General features: G+C 38.2%; 1 protein-coding gene across 1 annotated transcript in view; it reads left to right on the top strand.

Moving 5' to 3' along the window:
- Positions 1–18,310, top strand: part of supt3h (SPT3 homolog, SAGA and STAGA complex component) — a 72,535-nt gene that overhangs the window by 22,726 nt on the left and 31,499 nt on the right. Inside the window, exon 2 of the mRNA XM_030768244.1 lies at positions 11,618–11,702. Coding sequence (XP_030624104.1) covers positions 11,618–11,702 — 85 coding nt within the window. The remainder of the gene's footprint in view (positions 1–11,617; positions 11,703–18,310) is intronic.

Genomic DNA, 18,310 nt, shown 5'->3' with positions numbered 1-18,310 from the left:
TATCTGTAGATTTGAAGCAGTGGTTAGATGAGGGATGTGGTTGGAAGGATCCAGCTCCAAAGTTAACTAAAGAAGGTTTAATCAGCGTAACCAAATCTCTATATCAGGAACTTTGGAAGTCTATTACTTGAGACAGTGAAAATATTTCTAAAAGTATTACTAATTTGTGTTGATTTCATATAATATTTCTTGAAACCCACCTACTTTGCTTTGTACCCAAATGTTATCAGCCCTTGTAAGCACCTATTTGTTTCTATGACCAACTACTCAGATTTATTTCAAGTTAAAAGTATGTAATGAACAGGCCACGGCTGTGCTTATTTCCCCCTCTCTGTAAAGTAATGCTGGAAGTATAACATTTAGTGACATTAAAGTACGCCAAGAATCCCTTACAACAGATTTTTGTCATTTAAAATCAAAACCTCATCTTAAGATGTTAGGACAGTGGAGCCTTTGAAATTCTACTTTTTAAAATATAGAAGTTCCTGGCACAGTCTGGTTTGTCCTGCTTTTTTTGAGCCCTAATTTGTCTGGTATAATAAGTATGATATTTGGGTAGAATGGGTTATGATATGTGTGAGGATTGTAAAGAAAGCTTATGAGTGAACTGAATATTCATATTCAAACAGGCTCTTTTACTGTTGTCATACTTTCAGGGCACAGTCTTGTTTAACTAAAATGTTCTAAAGCTGCAAAGAGTAAGCCATAACCTTTAGCATAGGTTATTATAACTAGCCAGGCGGTTCCCCAGTGACTGGATGAACCTAATGATGGCTCTTGCCACTTCTAATGGTAATCAAAAATCTACACCCCCCTTGGCAGTTCTTCATTCTATCAGGAATATACTGTCATCACCCATTGTACGGATACATTAATGCAAACCCTGTCATGGTAGGACCATTACTCTACACACCATTAAGTTAGTGTTCAATACAGATATCAGCAAATGGCTTGTGGTCTAGAGGAGTGTGTTCCTGAGATGAGATGCTCCCGTTACCATGAGTTGTCCCACATGTATTTCAGCACGCATATGATGACAAGCTGAGCAACAGAGAGGTGCGACACGTGCCCCTTCACTGATGAAAAGAAGCCATGTAAGAGCAAAAGCTTAAAGACAGCGGATAATTGTAATAATTGGTCCTTGGACTCGGAGGTCAGGGAGTTCTTCCGAGCGAAAAGAAACCGGTTTCTCTGGCCAGGTCTGTGGGCTTGTGGGTTTCTGTGATCTTCCTGAGCAAAACTCCCCCCTCACACTCACCCTGAAGTGGTCACTCAGAGACTCCGTTTTATCCCGTACCATCATTGATATCACAACTGTTTCCTGTACTGATCTGTGCCTGTCTCGCCATAATATATATTGTCTGTTTATATAGAATGTCTGCACCGGCTGTCGCTTTCAAAGAGTTTTCTGTATTTTGCCCTCTGTTTAAACCTGTCTTTTATTACATTGTAAGCGCCTAAAATTTTCCTGTTGTGGAGTACAGAGATTTTGTAAACATCTCCATCCTTCAATCTGTGAAGTTCTGAATTTGAATTTCTCATGGAATTCCACTTCCATGTTATGTAAAGTACTTTGCAGGCCTTTGCATGTGGTGTTCATTCACACGCAGATGGATGCAGAGCGGGTGAATTTGGAGTCAGAATCGTAAACATGGCCTCTTATGTGTATTTTTACAGTGGCCCCAGTGTTCAATCACACAAACGGGGGTAAATGTAGAGCTTTTTTTCCTTCTCTAAAACTAATTTTCAACTGCAATATAACGTAGAGCAACATGTCATTGACAAAATGTTTTTTTCTTTCTTTTTTTTTTTTTTTTTTTTTTTCAGTTCGTAACTCTGGGAGTGTTTCATTTCTTTGACCAGCATGGGCTTTTGGATCTTTCATGAAAGTTCAGAATGTATCTGGTTTTATTTCAATAAATTAAACAGTACAAAGAATAGCTAAAGGCATGTGGACTTATTTTTCACATTGTTTGTTACTGTTTTTTTTTTAACTCAAATTTAGAGTTCAGAGCTGTTCAGGCCAGGTGGTAAGAACTGAAGTTAACAAACAGTTTTTCATTTGTTTGTTTGTTTGGCTTTCATTAGCAACATTAGTCACTTTGTGCATCTGTTGTAGGTGTGAAATAGTCCAAAATGAGCAGTGCAAGAAACATATATCGAGGCAAATGTATTGTACCTGTAGTATCTTTGCAGACACATCATCTTGATTTTAATCAGTGTCTCAGAGGTGGCTGAATTTGGTCCTGCAAGTTTTAATATCAGCTAACCAGTTCAGTCTCTGATTCACTGAATACTGCACATACAAACTACAGTACAAACATAAAAACTACAAAGTACAGTTGACAAACAGCATCTAATTAAATAATAAAGGCAAAAAACAGCAGAACCAAAACCATCCAAGTTTGGGTTTCGGTACCCCTGCTCTAACTGATCAAAACTGAACAAATTGACTTGTCAATAATCACATATTAGTAGTTTGTGATTTCTGTATGACACTGTAGAATTAAAATTGTCATTTATGCTTCAGTGATTCTGCCTGCATAGATCCATACATATTGCTGGCACGTTTCCCTAGATGGGTAACCTTCTGGGCTGGTATATCTTGAGGGTGGTTTATTCTCTTCTGACATGGATTTCACTTCTTGCCTCCATATCCTTTCAAAAGTGCTGAAGCGTGCATTGGCTATTTACATTTGCCATATTCTGAGTACATTTTACTATTTGCGGTTTTTAGAAATTGGAAGCAACCAAACAGCGTTGCCATGGTTGAGAAAATAAATGTCAAACAGCTGTGCCCTATTATTTTTAGATGTGCTTTTAGGCACAGCAAGATAGTTATTTTGTCGGACTTGGGCTGGGGAAGTAGACGTAAGATTTCAGAGGTTAGGCTCTCACAGTGTAATCTCCATTTTGACTTTTAAGAGTAATTACAGGTTACATTTGACTGAATCATGACATTGTGAAAAACAGATAATACCCTGAAACTGAATACATGAATTTTCGATGTGTATCTTTGCTTTGATCTGTAAGTTTTGTTTTTTTTTCCCCCTACGTCTTCATAGGAGCTCTTTCATAATCTCTCTTTGGTATAAATTCCCAGGCATTGCTCAGAATGGCTTGACTTGCTTAATCTTCTAATTTTGTCGTGATTCAGCTTCCTTGCTGGTTGTGATGCCTGTCCACTGCAGTTTGTGGTGTATTGGGATGGCAGGGAGAGTGTGTGGGACATGTAATATGTTTGAGTGTGTACAGAAGTCCTGTTGCCCACAGGCTCTGATTGGAGTGAATCATGTAGGCTAACTCACCGTAGGTTTCACACATATGGGAACAGTCTGGAGATAGAGTGGCTGCAGACTGCCAGCCTAAGACACTGCCTCAGTAAACACAGTTGGGGTGGCATTAGGAGACGGCTTTCTGATGCAGTTTGAAATTATGAAAGAGTACATTTGAAGTAACCGTTTGAAACAGCCTTAATTCTATGATTCGCTTAATTAAAGTTATCTGCTCAAGATAAGAGACATTGATAACTCATGCAAGTTTATTACGTTGCTTTAAACGGGCTAAAAAATGTTTTCTTTGACCTGCACATTATCAAAAAACTAATAAGTGACATATTTAGCCTTTTTGACTGTTGCAATATCGTTATTATGCTTGCCTAAAGACAGAGGGTCCAAACACAGGCTTATCAGAAGATTTGTCAAGATCAGTGATCTCTGTCTGTGCTGTCTTTTGGATTAGGTTTTTCTATACCACCAGCATCCATGGTATTTGCACACAGGCCTCATCTTTGTTAGGTAAAACAGAGTACTCAAATCAAAAGGATATGACCATGGTAAATGTGTGGCTCAACACCCAAGCAAAGGGCAGTGCAGGTGCTCAGATAGATCCACCTCAGGATGTGGTTTTATGCTGGACCAATTGTCACAGACAAGAGAAGCAGGTCATTCATGAAAATAAAAGCAGGCATTATGCTGTCACTAGGAGAGTTTAAAAAAAGGTCCACTCTGACAAGCTGGTCTTCTTTTTCCCCTCTGTGGTTGAGCCACTTCTCATTGTCCTCTGACAGCGTTCTCCCTTTCAGTCAATAACATCGAGACAGAATGTGCAGCGTATGAACTTTAATGCATATTGGAAAAGTATATTTATGTTTTCGTTCATTTGTTTACCTCAGAGCTGAACTGACGATCTTCTGAAACGTAGGAGTTACCCTTGCTCTAATCCTGTGGGGTATCCAAGGATTTCTAAGCCAATTAATCAAGTCTCCTCATATGCATCTCAGTTATGCATCTCAATTCGTTCCTAGTTACTGGAAGAATTTTCCTCTCACTCAGATTAGTTCTGAGTTTCTATGATTGCATGAAATCTCAACCCTGCTGAACGCACGTTTTTCGAGCGTGCACTTACTGATACAGACGGTTCTCAGACTGTGCCATCCAGTTCAACAGATGGCTGCAGCATGTTCTTGCCATGAAGGGGTGTGGTTGCCTGGCAGTGTTTTTTAATTCACTTGTTAAACCTCTAATGACTGATGCAAATACTACAGTGCTCATTGTGTCGCTCTTGCTGGGGACAATTTCATGTGAAAATTGTTTTATGTACCCTTGTTTGCCTATTTCTAAGTTTCATTCATTTACCTAAGCACATTCCTGAGATTTACGAGGACAATTTTAGAAAACCAAGCTTCATAACAGGAAAAATATAGTTGAGCAAGGAGAAAAAAAGTCAGAAAATTCCCAAAGAACTGGGCGGTTTAACCAGACTCTTGAAAATGTTTTACCAACAGAAGCTGTGGTTGATTTTAAGCACTGTTTCTACGTATTTTCTAAATTACCAATACCAACCATATCCTGTTATTGAAGTAATGGTATCTTTATTGCATTGTGAGTGATACAACTGAAATGCAGATTTCCTCTCCCTGACCTGAGTCAAAATATGTATGTATTGTTTAAAAACATGATTGGACATGCTTCCAGGCAACGGACAGCTGTGTCACCTTATTAGTGGTATCACATTTTGACATAGTGGTCGTGTGGGTGTGGCTTGCACCCTAATTTTACCATTTGCTGTGGTCTTGTGTTGGTGTAATTCTGCTTATATAATGGTTTGGATATTGCTATGCTATTTTTTGAATAGACCAACACACTGCAGGGTTGTTTGCAATTCTTGGCAACTTGCTAAGCTCTAAATGCACATTGCCTCTGAACCAACTATGCCCAGATGCTCTAATGTAAATGTTGACTCTCAGCAGTCATACTGCCTGAAAAAGGAGCCAAGAAGTTCAGAGAAACAGGAACCAAATAGATCAGAACTGAAGACTGGCATGGTCCGTCTTCACCATGTCACTCTGAACTTGCTGTAAGCCCATGCCCTAAAAGATGACATGACAAATGATGTAAAGACTTGACTGATTGCTCTAGTTCTACAAACACCTCTCATTATTACCCTATACCTCCAGTGGAACAGAGCAGATCCATGATCTGTTTTTAAATGATGAGATGTCGGTGCCACCTCATTGCTGCCTTTTGCCCATGCTTCATGATTTCTTATATCAGTTTATCCAGGCTGTCGTTTGGTCTTTTATCATCCATAGAAAGTTATGTCATGGGGCAACACTAAACAAATTACTAGTATTAACGGTTGACTAGACCAACAGATTCAGCATAAGTACTGAAGGGACATGGACCCATATTTCAGCTTAACTGAGAGCCAAAGAGACTGTGTGTGCCCAGCTTTCTGGAGCACAATACGCTAACCCAGTCTTGAAGGGATAAAGCCCTGATAGACTCCTAGGTTTTGCGAAAAACCCTCTAGTCCCTAGTGGTTCTTTGATTCTTTATCTCTCTGCAAACACAAGAGGCTTTAATGTGATTAGGGGTGAGGGAGAAAGCACACATCAGTAATCACCCACTTATATTCATTATGTGGTGGTAAGAGAAACAATGATTTGCAGGTAGCATGTGGTTATGATAAAGCAGTCCTCGAGGGCTTTCTGGAAAGTGGAGCTGGGTTCACATGTTGTCAGGCACTCAGCTCCAGGTGGTTCCTTGCAGTGCTTATGCTCTGAATGAAAAGGATCCAACATGTTTTGTTTTAACTCCTGGTTCCCTAAATAAATGGTCTGCGTTCATCGGTCAGTCATTTGTCCCCACAGGTCAAATTCAACTTATGTTTTGATTCATCATTGCAGGAATGGCAATTTTGTTTTTCTTTGACCCTTTATTAAAAATACTTTGAGAACCATTCATTTTTGCAGATTACAAAGAAGTATGTAAGTGTGTAATATAAGGTATAAAGTATAAATATAAGTATGTAATATAAATATTTTAATGGCAGTAATTGTCAGCCTGTAAATCGCTATTACATATATAGTTCAATAACCCTCCCCCCCAAAACACACACACACACACACACACACACACACACACACACACACATATATATATGCACACACACACACACACTCCTCCTGTTATTCTCTTTTAACTATCATTTATTGTTAAAATAATTTATGAATCATTTAGACTCTAATATAAGTGACACAGACAAGCTTCAGCAAATCAGAATTAACTCTAGTATATCTTACACGTGCCAGAACATTTTCTCTATGTTTTCAAGACCCAGGAGTAGTGGCGCTCTCAGGTCTTGCAGGTCTTACATGAAACTGCCATGTTTGAGCGGACAAAGTCAAATAAGCGGTCGGTAATAAGTGCTGAAGTTCTGAATAAGACTTGCCAGTGCATTGAACGGAATAACAAACTTTGCCTACAGTTATGACTGGAGCTGCTATAACCGTTTATTTTGCTGGATAGCCTCTGCCAATAACATTACAGATTTTTAAACAGACAGATTTAAGGCATTTGTGCCTTTTAACAGAAGGAAAAACAGTATGCATGAACGTGTGTCCATTTTGATGTTATCTCGATTTTTATGCAGCACTGTTCTTAGGAGCGAGCTATTAGGATAAGTCTTTCCTGTTTATCTTTTTGATAGCAAGGATCTGTATTTAAATTGCTGCTTAGATATTTTATTTTCTTGAGATTTTACCGTAACTTTCATTTAGGCTTGTAAGTGCTGGCTAATGTCTCTACATGCTAATTTCCTCCTATCAAAATTCAAGACTGTTTTGCTGTCCTGTCTGGAGGCAAGTTCCCCACTGTCCCAAAATAGCCCTAGGTCCAACCCAACCTAACCCCACCCTATCACTATAAACGCCTTTTAGCCTGGAAAACTCCACAGCAGTCTCAGTCAGAGACACACGCTGTAAATACATTTCAGAATGGAAAAATCCTGGACAAAGTGTTGAGGCCTGGTCTAAAGCCTTCTCAAAGGTTTCCCAAAGTCTGAAATTAGATGCACAGGAAATATTCAGATTTTCCGGTTGGTACTGTACCTTTAACGTACTGGTGTATGGCATATGGAAAACTGACTCCATAAAATTGGGATACTGGGCACAATAAGTGATCTTTTGCTAATGTCACACTCCATTATTGTATAACTGAATGACCAGGATGAGACTTTGCAGCTCTATGATTTCCAAAGCACACAGACCTTTGTTTTTACTCAGTGGGTTTAATAAGCAGACATTGCCATTACAGCATGGAACAACCATAGTCCACTGACTACATTTGAAGTTTGGGTGCCTAACTTTAAAACTGTTTCCTAGTGACTTTGAAGTTATTATCCCTAGCTTCTGATGTCAGAGTCCAGGTGAAGTGCCCAGACTGCATGACCGTGTTCAGGGACATTGTGTTACGGTCTGGAAATCCTTCCTGCTTCCCCCACACTTCTCCATGTGCCAGCAGAGCTCTGCACTCAACTCGCTATCCTGCAGAAGTGTCCATAAAATAAACAGCCCTTGCTTTACTGTAGTTTATCTTGGGTTTGAAACTGCTTCATTGACTAGTTTCTGTGCTTACATTTGGATAATAGTAGTTGCTGATGGAACAGGCATAAAGCAACACCCTTTATCTACCTAAGCATGATTTAAGCCCCTCATATACTTAAATGCTACTCTGCCTCAAACTAAAATATTATCTTTTAAACCATGCCCACGTTAGTGATTCCATAGTGGTAGTGCTTAGGCATAAAAATCTCATTTTTTGACAATATACAATAAATTGTTTTAACAAAAGATGCTGCCATTCTTCTAGCGCTATACCACTAATTGTATTACATCTGGGAGTCTGCTAAATGAACTGAATCATAATTTCATTTTGGTTAACCCTAAAACAATAACCTTGAGGATTCAAGAGCTTTTAAAAATTAAGGACCAAAGTTATTGTGGCTACACAGTAAGTACAACTAAATAGTTATTTTCTGTAATTAACCATTTCCATTCATCATTTTGTTATGAAAATGAATGTGGTAAATTAACAGAAACCCAACTTGCCCTGCTAGTGGTGCAAATGGGCATTTCAGACAAGAGAATGAACGCCCTTGGCTTGTGGTTTATTGCTTTTTTTTTCCCTGACTGTCCACGGCATGCAGTCCTTCCCATTTGGAATATTTTCAAAGATTCAAGGTTAAAGTTCTAAAAAAAAAAAAAAAACATAAATAATGACAAGCCTCTCTCTGGGCCACTTAACTGGTAAGTTGGAATTTGGCCACTCAAAATTCATATGTGGAATCGTTTTCATGGTTAGACATGAATTATTAATTAAGGTAAGACGATGTTTCTTCACTTACACAATACAAATTCCAACCTGATGGTTTGTTTAAACTATCATTCTTATAAAGATTCAGTCATCTTCCTCATCCTCCTCCTCCTCCTCCTCCCCCTCATCATCATCATGCAGCTCAGAAAAAATGATCATTTAACCACCGTTGATTTTTTGGGGGTATGGAATAGTACAATTGTTTTCAGACATCAGGACTGTCAAATGCATGTGTTTACATCAGCTGCAGTCGCCTCCCTGTTTCTAAGCAAATATTGGGCGGCTGGTGTCAGTGAGAGAGGCAGGGGCAGGCTGTTATTGCACCGCAAGCAAATAAACAACAGCATCCACTGTGTGGTATGCACTTTGAACCCTGACGCTGAGCCCAAACACTCGGCTCTTTTTAGCCAGCCACTGGAACTCTGGCAGCCTTTTGTTTAGCCTCTTATGTGCAGTCTGGCCAGCTTGACTTCTGAAAGCAAACAGATGCAAAAAACAAATCACTGATTCTGCTTAGCTCATATCAACATGCTGATGATAGTATCCTTCAGTGCAGGACTTGGTTTTCCTACTACTGTGGAGGAAGCAATTGTCAGATTTGCGGGGAAATCAAAAAGAGTGTACAGCCGTCACCAAAAAATCTGAGTTTTATAATCTCAGCATTGCTCTATATAGATCTTTTTGGTGACCTCTTAATATATATGACCTCTTAATATATGTATATATCTACATCTCTCTCTCTCTCTCTCTCTCTCTCTCTCTCTCTCTCTCTCTCACACACACACACACACTCAAAGGATTTTGATATGAAGCAATTTGGATACTGAAAAATGAAAGAAAATGTACACATACATAGAAAGATACACATAATCTAATGCATCTTTCTAGGTATGTGTACATTTTTTCTTTATATTTCAGTCTCTGAATTGCTTCGTATCAAAGTCTTTTGATCTTCTAGAGAAAGAAAACTGTGCCTGACCCCATAAAGCCAATTTTATTTTGGACAGTATGTTGAGACAACAGGAAAATTTTTCCCCTTTTGTGGAAATGAAAATGATTGATCATTGTCCAGTCTTCATGCTCCTAGATGGTCTGTTGTCTCGATTGTTTCCTGGTCTGAACTGAAATGCTTTATAACCAAACAAATGGAATACATTATGCAACTGGAGCAAATTACAAACTTTCTTCTGGAAGTCATTTTGATTAAAAATGTATTTGTGTGATGAAAAGAAGATGAAGCATAGATGTAATAAAAGTTCATTGAGAGGGTTATGAATTATCTAATATTCCGATGTACAGAGAATTCATCATATTCAGTGACAGGTGATTCTATAAGCATTCTTGTCTTTGAGCTATTGTAGGTAGGAAAAATGACTTTGGTCTGTATGTATTTTTGCGCAAAAGAGCCTGAGCATATTTTGACTAATTCTTATGTTTGTCTCTTAAATTTTACCTTTTCCTTGTGATCTTACTGTATATTAACAATTTTGGTGATGTCCTTATAGGGAATTATGCTGCTCTGTAGAAAGCAGTAATATAATAGAATTTGAAAGATCAAAGAAATACTTCAGACAGATATTTTACACAGTTTTGCTTCCTAATGACAACAGCTGTGATGAATTGTCATAAAAATTGAATCTTTCTTTACTAACATTGTTTTTTTGGACTATGTATGATTTGCCATCCTTTGTAAAAAATTATTAGTCACATACAGTACTGCTGTCTCCTGGAACACACTCATCAATCACTTTTGTATAAATACCAGAGTCATCATGAGCTGCTCACTGGATTGAACAGATTCCTTCTAAGACGCCCTTAGATTATTACTGACAAGCAGGAGCCGCCAATGATGTCATGGTATTGACATTAAAACTGCTTTAATTAGGGTAGTTTTTTTTTTAATGGCCAATCTCATGGAGGGTATTATATGTAATTGTACTCTAAATGGCAAATCAAAGCTTAACGACTTTGTATTTCAGGGAAATGAAAGTAGATCATCCAATGTGATGTGTGAAATTCATTGAGTAATAGTATCATTGACTTTTAAATGTTGAGTTTGTAGCATGCTAGCTTCCCATGGTTGATTCCATCCTCTCCTCTGTTAAAGGAAGAGTGTCTGTGGCCATGCAGTGGTTTGCACTCCTATTGGATGAAACCACTGTGTCGATATTAAGCACACTGGATGTGGGAACGTTTGGCAGCTGCAGTGTGGGAAAAACTGGGAATAAAAAGCTGTAGAATTTGTAAACAGCTCTCTGGCGATACAGGCTCATATACAGAATAAAAAATTCAAGTCAGACCGGTTTACACAGGCTGTTTGTGAATTTGTTTAAACTGTTTTTAATTTTGTGTAATGAAAAGAAAAACAAACTCTTAAGTTATATCTAGAAAGGTTTTGTTTGCGTAGGCTAAAGAAAGGAATTTTTTCACACCTAACTACTCCAATCAAATTTTTTTTTTCTTTCATTTTACTTTGTAGAAGTGCTTTGTTTAGAAGGGCTTTTGGGATAGTTTCATGATGTTGCCACACCATCTGTCATAATGTAAAATAATATATCTAAATATACATACATACATATATATATATATATATATATATATATATACACATACATATATATACATACATACATACATACATACATATATATATATATATATATATATATATATATATGTATGTATGTATATATGTATATATGTGTGTGTGTGTGTGTGTGTATATATATATATATATATATATATATATATATATATATGCAGTATATAGGAATACATATTGGGGGATGTCTTGAATTTCCTTCACCTGCTTGATACTTATAACAGGCCTGCCAAAGGTAGATCAACTTCATCTGCATATATTCTTACAGGTCCTTAAAGAGTGAAGACACATAACACATTCTGTTGCAAGAGTAGTGCTTCTCCTCTGCAGTTTTTGAGTTTTGTGTGGTTCTTTTCAGGTTTGCCTTGGGAGATTCCAGACGGCCCCTGCATGAGACTGCAGCTCTAGTTGAAGACATAGTTCACACTCAGCTCATTAATTTGGTAAGTTAGTCTAAATGACAAGAGCAGTATGATAGCAACATTTTAGTTGACAGTGTTAAAAATACCACATCACAACGTGTAATCGACCTATAGATTTTTTTGTAGTTGTTGTTGCTGTGAATATCTGGGTGTTTTTTTTTTAGCTCATGAGTATTGCTTATCTTAGCACGAAAGCATGAACTTAAGTATGAAGCTGGTTCACTGTATTTCATCATTTGCATACTTGGCCACTCTCAATTTTTTTTTTTTTTTTACAATAAGCTAAAGAATAAGTTGGTAACAAAGGGTTAAGAACTAACAATGGAAAAGGGACAATTGACGCAAAAGCCCTTAGCAAATGAACTGTACAACAAAATATTTAGGCGTTTGCATCTGTTAAATGGTTTAAGTGAGATCTGTAATTACATAAAAATAGAACAATCGCTGCCGGCCTCATTTCACCACTGCAATAGTCAGAGGACCCAACTTCAAATGCTTCCCAGAGTTTCCCGGCAACCCTGCCCTCTGAAACTGATCTCATATTCAGCCTAGCCATTTTGCTGCGATATGAGAAATGTACAAAGCAAAGTAAATAGCTGTGCTTACAAACTAAACTGCTTTCATTGCTTAGAAAAACATTGTTCTGCCTCTACTTACACCTTGTCATGCATTTACCACAGGCGAATGAAAACAATGACTGTAGCTAAAGGGAGAGAAATTACCCTTTACAGACATGCTTCAAGCAACTATTCTATTATAGATATTGTGAAGAATACGTAATAGAGAAATTAAAATATGGTCCTTGGCGCCTAGAACCCCTGTCATGGCAGGGAGGAACTGAAATGTAACATAACTGAAGTGTTTGCTATGATAGGTGCATAAATCTAGCAAACATCTTTAAAGCTCTTGTTTCTCCCCTGAAAAGTTTCTAAATGTACTCGTGTTCCACAAATAACAAAAAAAAAAAAAAAAAAAACATAACTCAGGATGATAGGATCATTTAGAATACTTTTTTCAATGTACTTTTAAGATTTGTTTTTAAGAATTGCAAATCAAGTGCTTGGAACATTTATTCAGGATCAGTTGCTTTTATCTTAATTGAGTGCTTCAACCTGCCATAAACTCCCAGTCAGTTTCATCACACTGTAGTGTGGTTAAGATGGTTTAAGGGGTCTGAGTATATATTATATGAAAGTGTTAGTTGACTGAGCTTCGTGAGTGTTCTTCAGTGGGGCCATTAGTTTGTCTGCGCTGTGGGAGAGTTATCTGTCAGGGGTCAAGCGGCACGCTGGGACACGTGCTGTTGTTTTAACCTTTACCCCCGTCACTCCATGGTGCCCTCCGTCACAATGAGAGGGAAAGTATCTTTTAACTTTCATTGTTTTGACCTTTAGCCTGTGGAGTCTGAAACCTCTTAAATCAAGTTGGCTAGTGGTTAGTATTTGCTGTGGAGAGCCAGCATTGCATAGCGTGGCTTTGTCCTTTCCTCTGAAGCTTTTTCCCCTGGTTCTCTGGCTCTGCTTTCATCTGAGTTCATTTTTTACAGTATACATTTTAAAAGTACAGTATTTTCTCAGTTGCTTTTGTGCGAGCATTTTTGCATTTCTTTTTTCTTCTCTGCCACAGCCAAACCGGTTTGGATTTTTAAAAAAAACTGTCCTTGAATTTTATGGTATTGATAGTAATGTAAAAAAAAAAAAAAAAAAAGAAAAATTCGACTTGTGATTTGGGGTCTTTGAGTTTGAAGACCCCATGGTACTTTCCTCTGCATTTTGTTGACGAGATCAATGGAGCCTATTTAAAGTTCTGAAGAGTGCTGCCCTTCCATCTGTTTCCCTGTATCTCTGGAGCTAACAGCTGCCACCCAGGCCAAGGCGGAAACTGCCTTCCCTTACCTCACATCCGGAAGTGCACGATCATGTCTTGTTCACTTAATGCATTAATGTTAACTGTCATCTGCTCGCCCCATATTTTCTGACAGTGGCCGGTTCCAGGCAGATTTATGGAAGCCTTGGCTTCCAATCAGATGAGCAAAAAAGCACTACATATTATAAATCCCAGCACTAAAAACCATTGTGGAGCCCACTTGCCAAACATAAAAGCCCAGACAGCCTAAAGTAATTTACCGCCTGCTCCCAGAGGATGTGTAACTCTGTTCTGTAGGTCCGAGGCCATATATAACCCAGCGTGTTCTGAGGCAGCTATGATGAAGCTGCAGTGTGCTCTCAAAACAGTCAGCTATCCAAAGGGTGCCTGATGCACAACCATAGAGAATATGTCATCTGTCTCATCCACAGTAAGATCAAATGGGTCTCTATATTGAATAGGGAATTTGTATTTTCCTTTTTGAAGACGCTTATGTCTTCTCCAATCTCAGGACTACCTTTAGGGCTCATTCTACAGACAAGGATAAACACTATTTCTGGATAAAATTAAAGGGAGAATCTTCATCTAGGATGACGTTTAGTTCTGGTCTGGTCTTAATCCTGATCTGAGAAACAAGGCCATATTTTTCTCATTTGGCTGCCTCTTCATCTCTCTTTGACAATATTATCTTCGATATCTGCTTTTTTGGCCTCTTCTTTTCTGGAGAGACTGTCTGTTTGTTATGACAGTGTATGTAATACAATTCTATTGAAATGTTTGTTTTTTTGCTCTACTATAAATAAATCCCCAGTCCTGACAGTAAGCACTAAACAGGGTATAATGGTGATATCCCTCAATTAATTCCCAGCTTCCTCTCTCCTGAATTTATTATTCTTACGAGAGACCAGGTGTAGCCTCGGCCAGTGGACTGGAATTGTGTGCATGCTACTTAGACGAAGACCGCAGCGGTAATAAACCAAATTACACAATAAATTCTTCCCAGATGGCCCGCAAAACATTTCACACTGCTGTCTCAGTGCACACCCACTATGAGTGCCAACTCAGAGAGACACACACACACACACAAACATGAACAATCATTGAAGGAGTCATACACATGCACACACAACACATAAAATATCCAACCGGCACAGAGACGTACTCATACCTAGACAAACACAGTAGACATCAAGATATATTTATGGTGCCAAAAAATACTACATTGTGCTTGGTTAACCTCTCATATTTATTTATTTATTTTGAGCTGTAGTCTCACTAGTGTCAAAGCTACAATCTTCATTCCACACATGACAATCTGCATTTTTCAGATCTAATTTGAACACAAATATTGATATTTATTTAGCGGATTTGCTCCTTTCAGAAAAACAGTGAGGTGTTTTCTGTCATGTAACCCACAAATATCTTTGCTATTTTATTCTTTATTAATTAAGGCCCATTGCTCTGAATTTCTCCTTAATAATGCTTTTAATACACGGACAGTGTTTTAACACATAGTTAATGCATCAGCCAGCATTATACGTTGTGAGTATTGTAAACACCACTTAGAAATATAATGCAGCATAGGAATACAGCACAGCACAGTATCATATGGTGCGCTGCCGTATTGTCATTACGGGCATTGAGCCGCGTGACATTTTTGGGACTATGCTCATACGGTCTCATTACAATTTGCAATTAAATCATTAGAGTCTTAATATGGTATTATGAAAATGGGACCTCCGGTCTCCATAACACAGGGATGGGTTTTGTCAAATGTCCATATGAATTTAAAATGAGTTTATGACTTAGTTTTTTTTCATAGTGTAACACCAAGAGTTAGAAGATGGCCTGAAGAATATGTGGCTTGTTGTGAGCCAGAACTTGAAACTCCTCAGTTCATTCCTCTTAAAAAAATGTTGTGCATGCATGATATTTTCAGCGGTATTTACAAGAAGTCTAAATGAATCATGCACAGCTCATCAGCTCTCCCTGGATTTTACTCTCTCCCTCCGTCAAGTTCCCAGCAGAGAGCAGATAACCAGTCTGTTCTGTCCTTGTGCTTTTGAAAGGCTTCTGGGAATGGTGTGTCCTGTTATGAGTGAATCACACAAGTCCATATGTACTGTATAACTGAGTCATTTTACTCTGTTGTCCTGTACGTTTTTAAAAACACTCCCCTGTGTTCGGGTAGACAGCTGGCACAGGCAGAAATTTCGTTATGAGATTAAGAACTGCTGAGATCACTTAGTGAGGACGTGCAGTTCACTCGGAGCAATTAATTACGCGGCATCCTAACCCTTGGAGAGGTTTTTCATAACTTTGTGCCAGCGTATAATATTGTAGCAGGTGACTTTATAACAACAGATTAAATGACTGATAGATGGATGGGTGGTTACAGGACGTACTTTGCGATGACTGTCACTTAATAAATTAAAAAAAACAAAAACCAAAAACAATTATCCTGTACTTTGTGAAGGATTAAAAGTTACTGAAGATTTTGTAGGGTGAAAGTTGATACAGTATCACCTCTGTCGTTTATAATCAGCATCTGACTGCTTTCAAGTCTCTTCGCAACGTTTTGCAATGGGATCCTCACAGTGACCTCTAGTGCTCACTTGCATTTCTGTATCTGTGATGTTTTTCTGCATTAGCACAGGAGTTCCTGTGTAGGGCTTTATCTTTATCCTGACTTTTTGCTGACTTTACATATTCTGCATTGCATCTGACTGACAGTGAGATGTTGTTATTGCATCACACATTAAATGCAAAATATGTAGTATTTTCTTGTCATTTGTCGCTTCAAAAGGCTAAGAAATGTTTACTTATTCATGAACAATGAGTACATTCACCAAGTTGAAAAAAAAATACTGTTTAAAAAAGTCTTGAAATTAATAGACACTATAAAAATGAAAGAGTGCCATTCGAATTTATGTGAGGTCTATTATGATTTTTGGAATTTGTGTGTGTCAAAAGCAAACCTGTAAAAGTTGGTAATTACATGGACATTGAATGGACTAAAGACATTATTTAGCTTAAAGTCTGAAATATGCTTTTGTGCTTTCAAGATAAATATTGTTTCCTCTAAACTCAGACTTCTGTGAACTGGCATCCTTGTTCAGGAACAGTGAGTAGAAATGATCACTTCATGTTTTGTAATATATGTAGCGAAATGACCTTTCTCTCCATCTGCTTTGGCCTGAACCAAAACTTGATTGATATGTTGTAGGGGCTAGCTGTAAATGTCTGCTTCTCTTAGAAACCCAAACACGGCAGTGAAAAGACATCAGGCTGGCCTGACACACTATGCATGTGAAACAGAGTTCACTTGGCTGGCTGTTGAAACACCAGGTGCAAAAACTGGCCGGGTCTGCTTTCATAGGCAGTTATTCCCCAGGACTTTTTTTTTTTCTTATTCCTGTGTTTCTATCAGTCCCTGGGGTCTTGTCTTTTGCAACGACAGCAGTTTGGTTATATGACTCTTTCAACATTGGCTGCTGTTGTAAATTTGATTAGTGCATGTGATAATGACCGGTGTCTGTGTTCCTACTGAATATATTTATGAGTCCATTGTACTTATCAATTTAATGCCTAGTTGTCAGTTTGTAAAATTAAGCTCAGGTTGTTGCATAACATGCTGTCCTTCTCGTGGTATAGGGAAAGAAAAACTTTTGGCCTCTTGTACTGTACTTAAGCAGACGTTCGCTCACCTGAGCGATCACTGTTCATGTACATAGCTCACAATTCAGAGGTATTTAAGATCTCTTCGTAACCTGTTAAACACCCGTTGAGTATTATGCATTACAGTGTAGAAAACAGTGTAGAGTTATTTGCACTTGTATAATAGACATGTGTTGAATGCAGCACTAATAAAGTCGCCTGAAAATCTAAGTAACTTTTTTGGAGTAATGTTTAACATGTATTGCTTGGGCTTTTTGAGTTGATTTTAAAAAGCCCCCAAAATTAAGCATTCATGTCCTGAAATAGTTTTGACACAGTTGCTTGTGGACATTATAGCATTGTCCTTGTGCGATCTCAGATAAGTCCTCGCTGACTGACTTGAAAGATACTACTTACGTCTTGGTGGTAAGTTGTGAAAATTGCAAATGTAATTTGACCTGATCAGAGTTCTTGGCCAAAGAGACGCCTTGAACAAAATTATCCAGACATTATTTTTGTTTTTCATTGGTGTTTGCACAGATTCCCTTTTTAACATCCAGTTGATTCTGTGTACTTTGCGGACACTGGTTTCCACCTAAGCTCATGATGGGTGGTCTTAGCTAATGATGATCCAGTTATATTTAACTTTATGATTTTTTTTAGCAAGTATAAGGGGCAGATCCCATCGTCTTTGGGGGTTTAATGAAATAGAAGTCCATTCATCCACAGCATGTACTGTGGTTGGCCTGGTCAACAGAGGGCTTCCAGACCCAGACTCAAATACAGCATTAAAAACCAACCTGAAAGCAAAGCCCACAGTGCAGTGAGGGATTAGTCAGCGGATGTTAGGGCTAGAAACGCTTTGGGGAACGAGGGCATGGCTGTCATATCTTTTTCAACCGACTCTCACTGACATATTTCAGAGTTGTATGGATGCCTGTATCAATTAGTGTCCTGCATCCAGAGGGACAAACATGCGCGTAAAGTAGTTTGTTTAAGTACACAACTCTGTTATTGTTTGCCCGAATGGATCAGGGATTTGAAATTTGATATCTTATTACTGCTAGGCCTGAATGATTGCTCTGTACAGGCAAAATTTTGTTATG

This window comes from Chanos chanos, chromosome 1 (assembly GCF_902362185.1).
Source record: "Chanos chanos chromosome 1, fChaCha1.1, whole genome shotgun sequence".
NCBI classification, from domain to species: Eukaryota; Metazoa; Chordata; class Actinopteri; order Gonorynchiformes; family Chanidae; genus Chanos; species Chanos chanos.
This window is presented reverse-complemented; position numbering and strand designations above follow the sequence as displayed.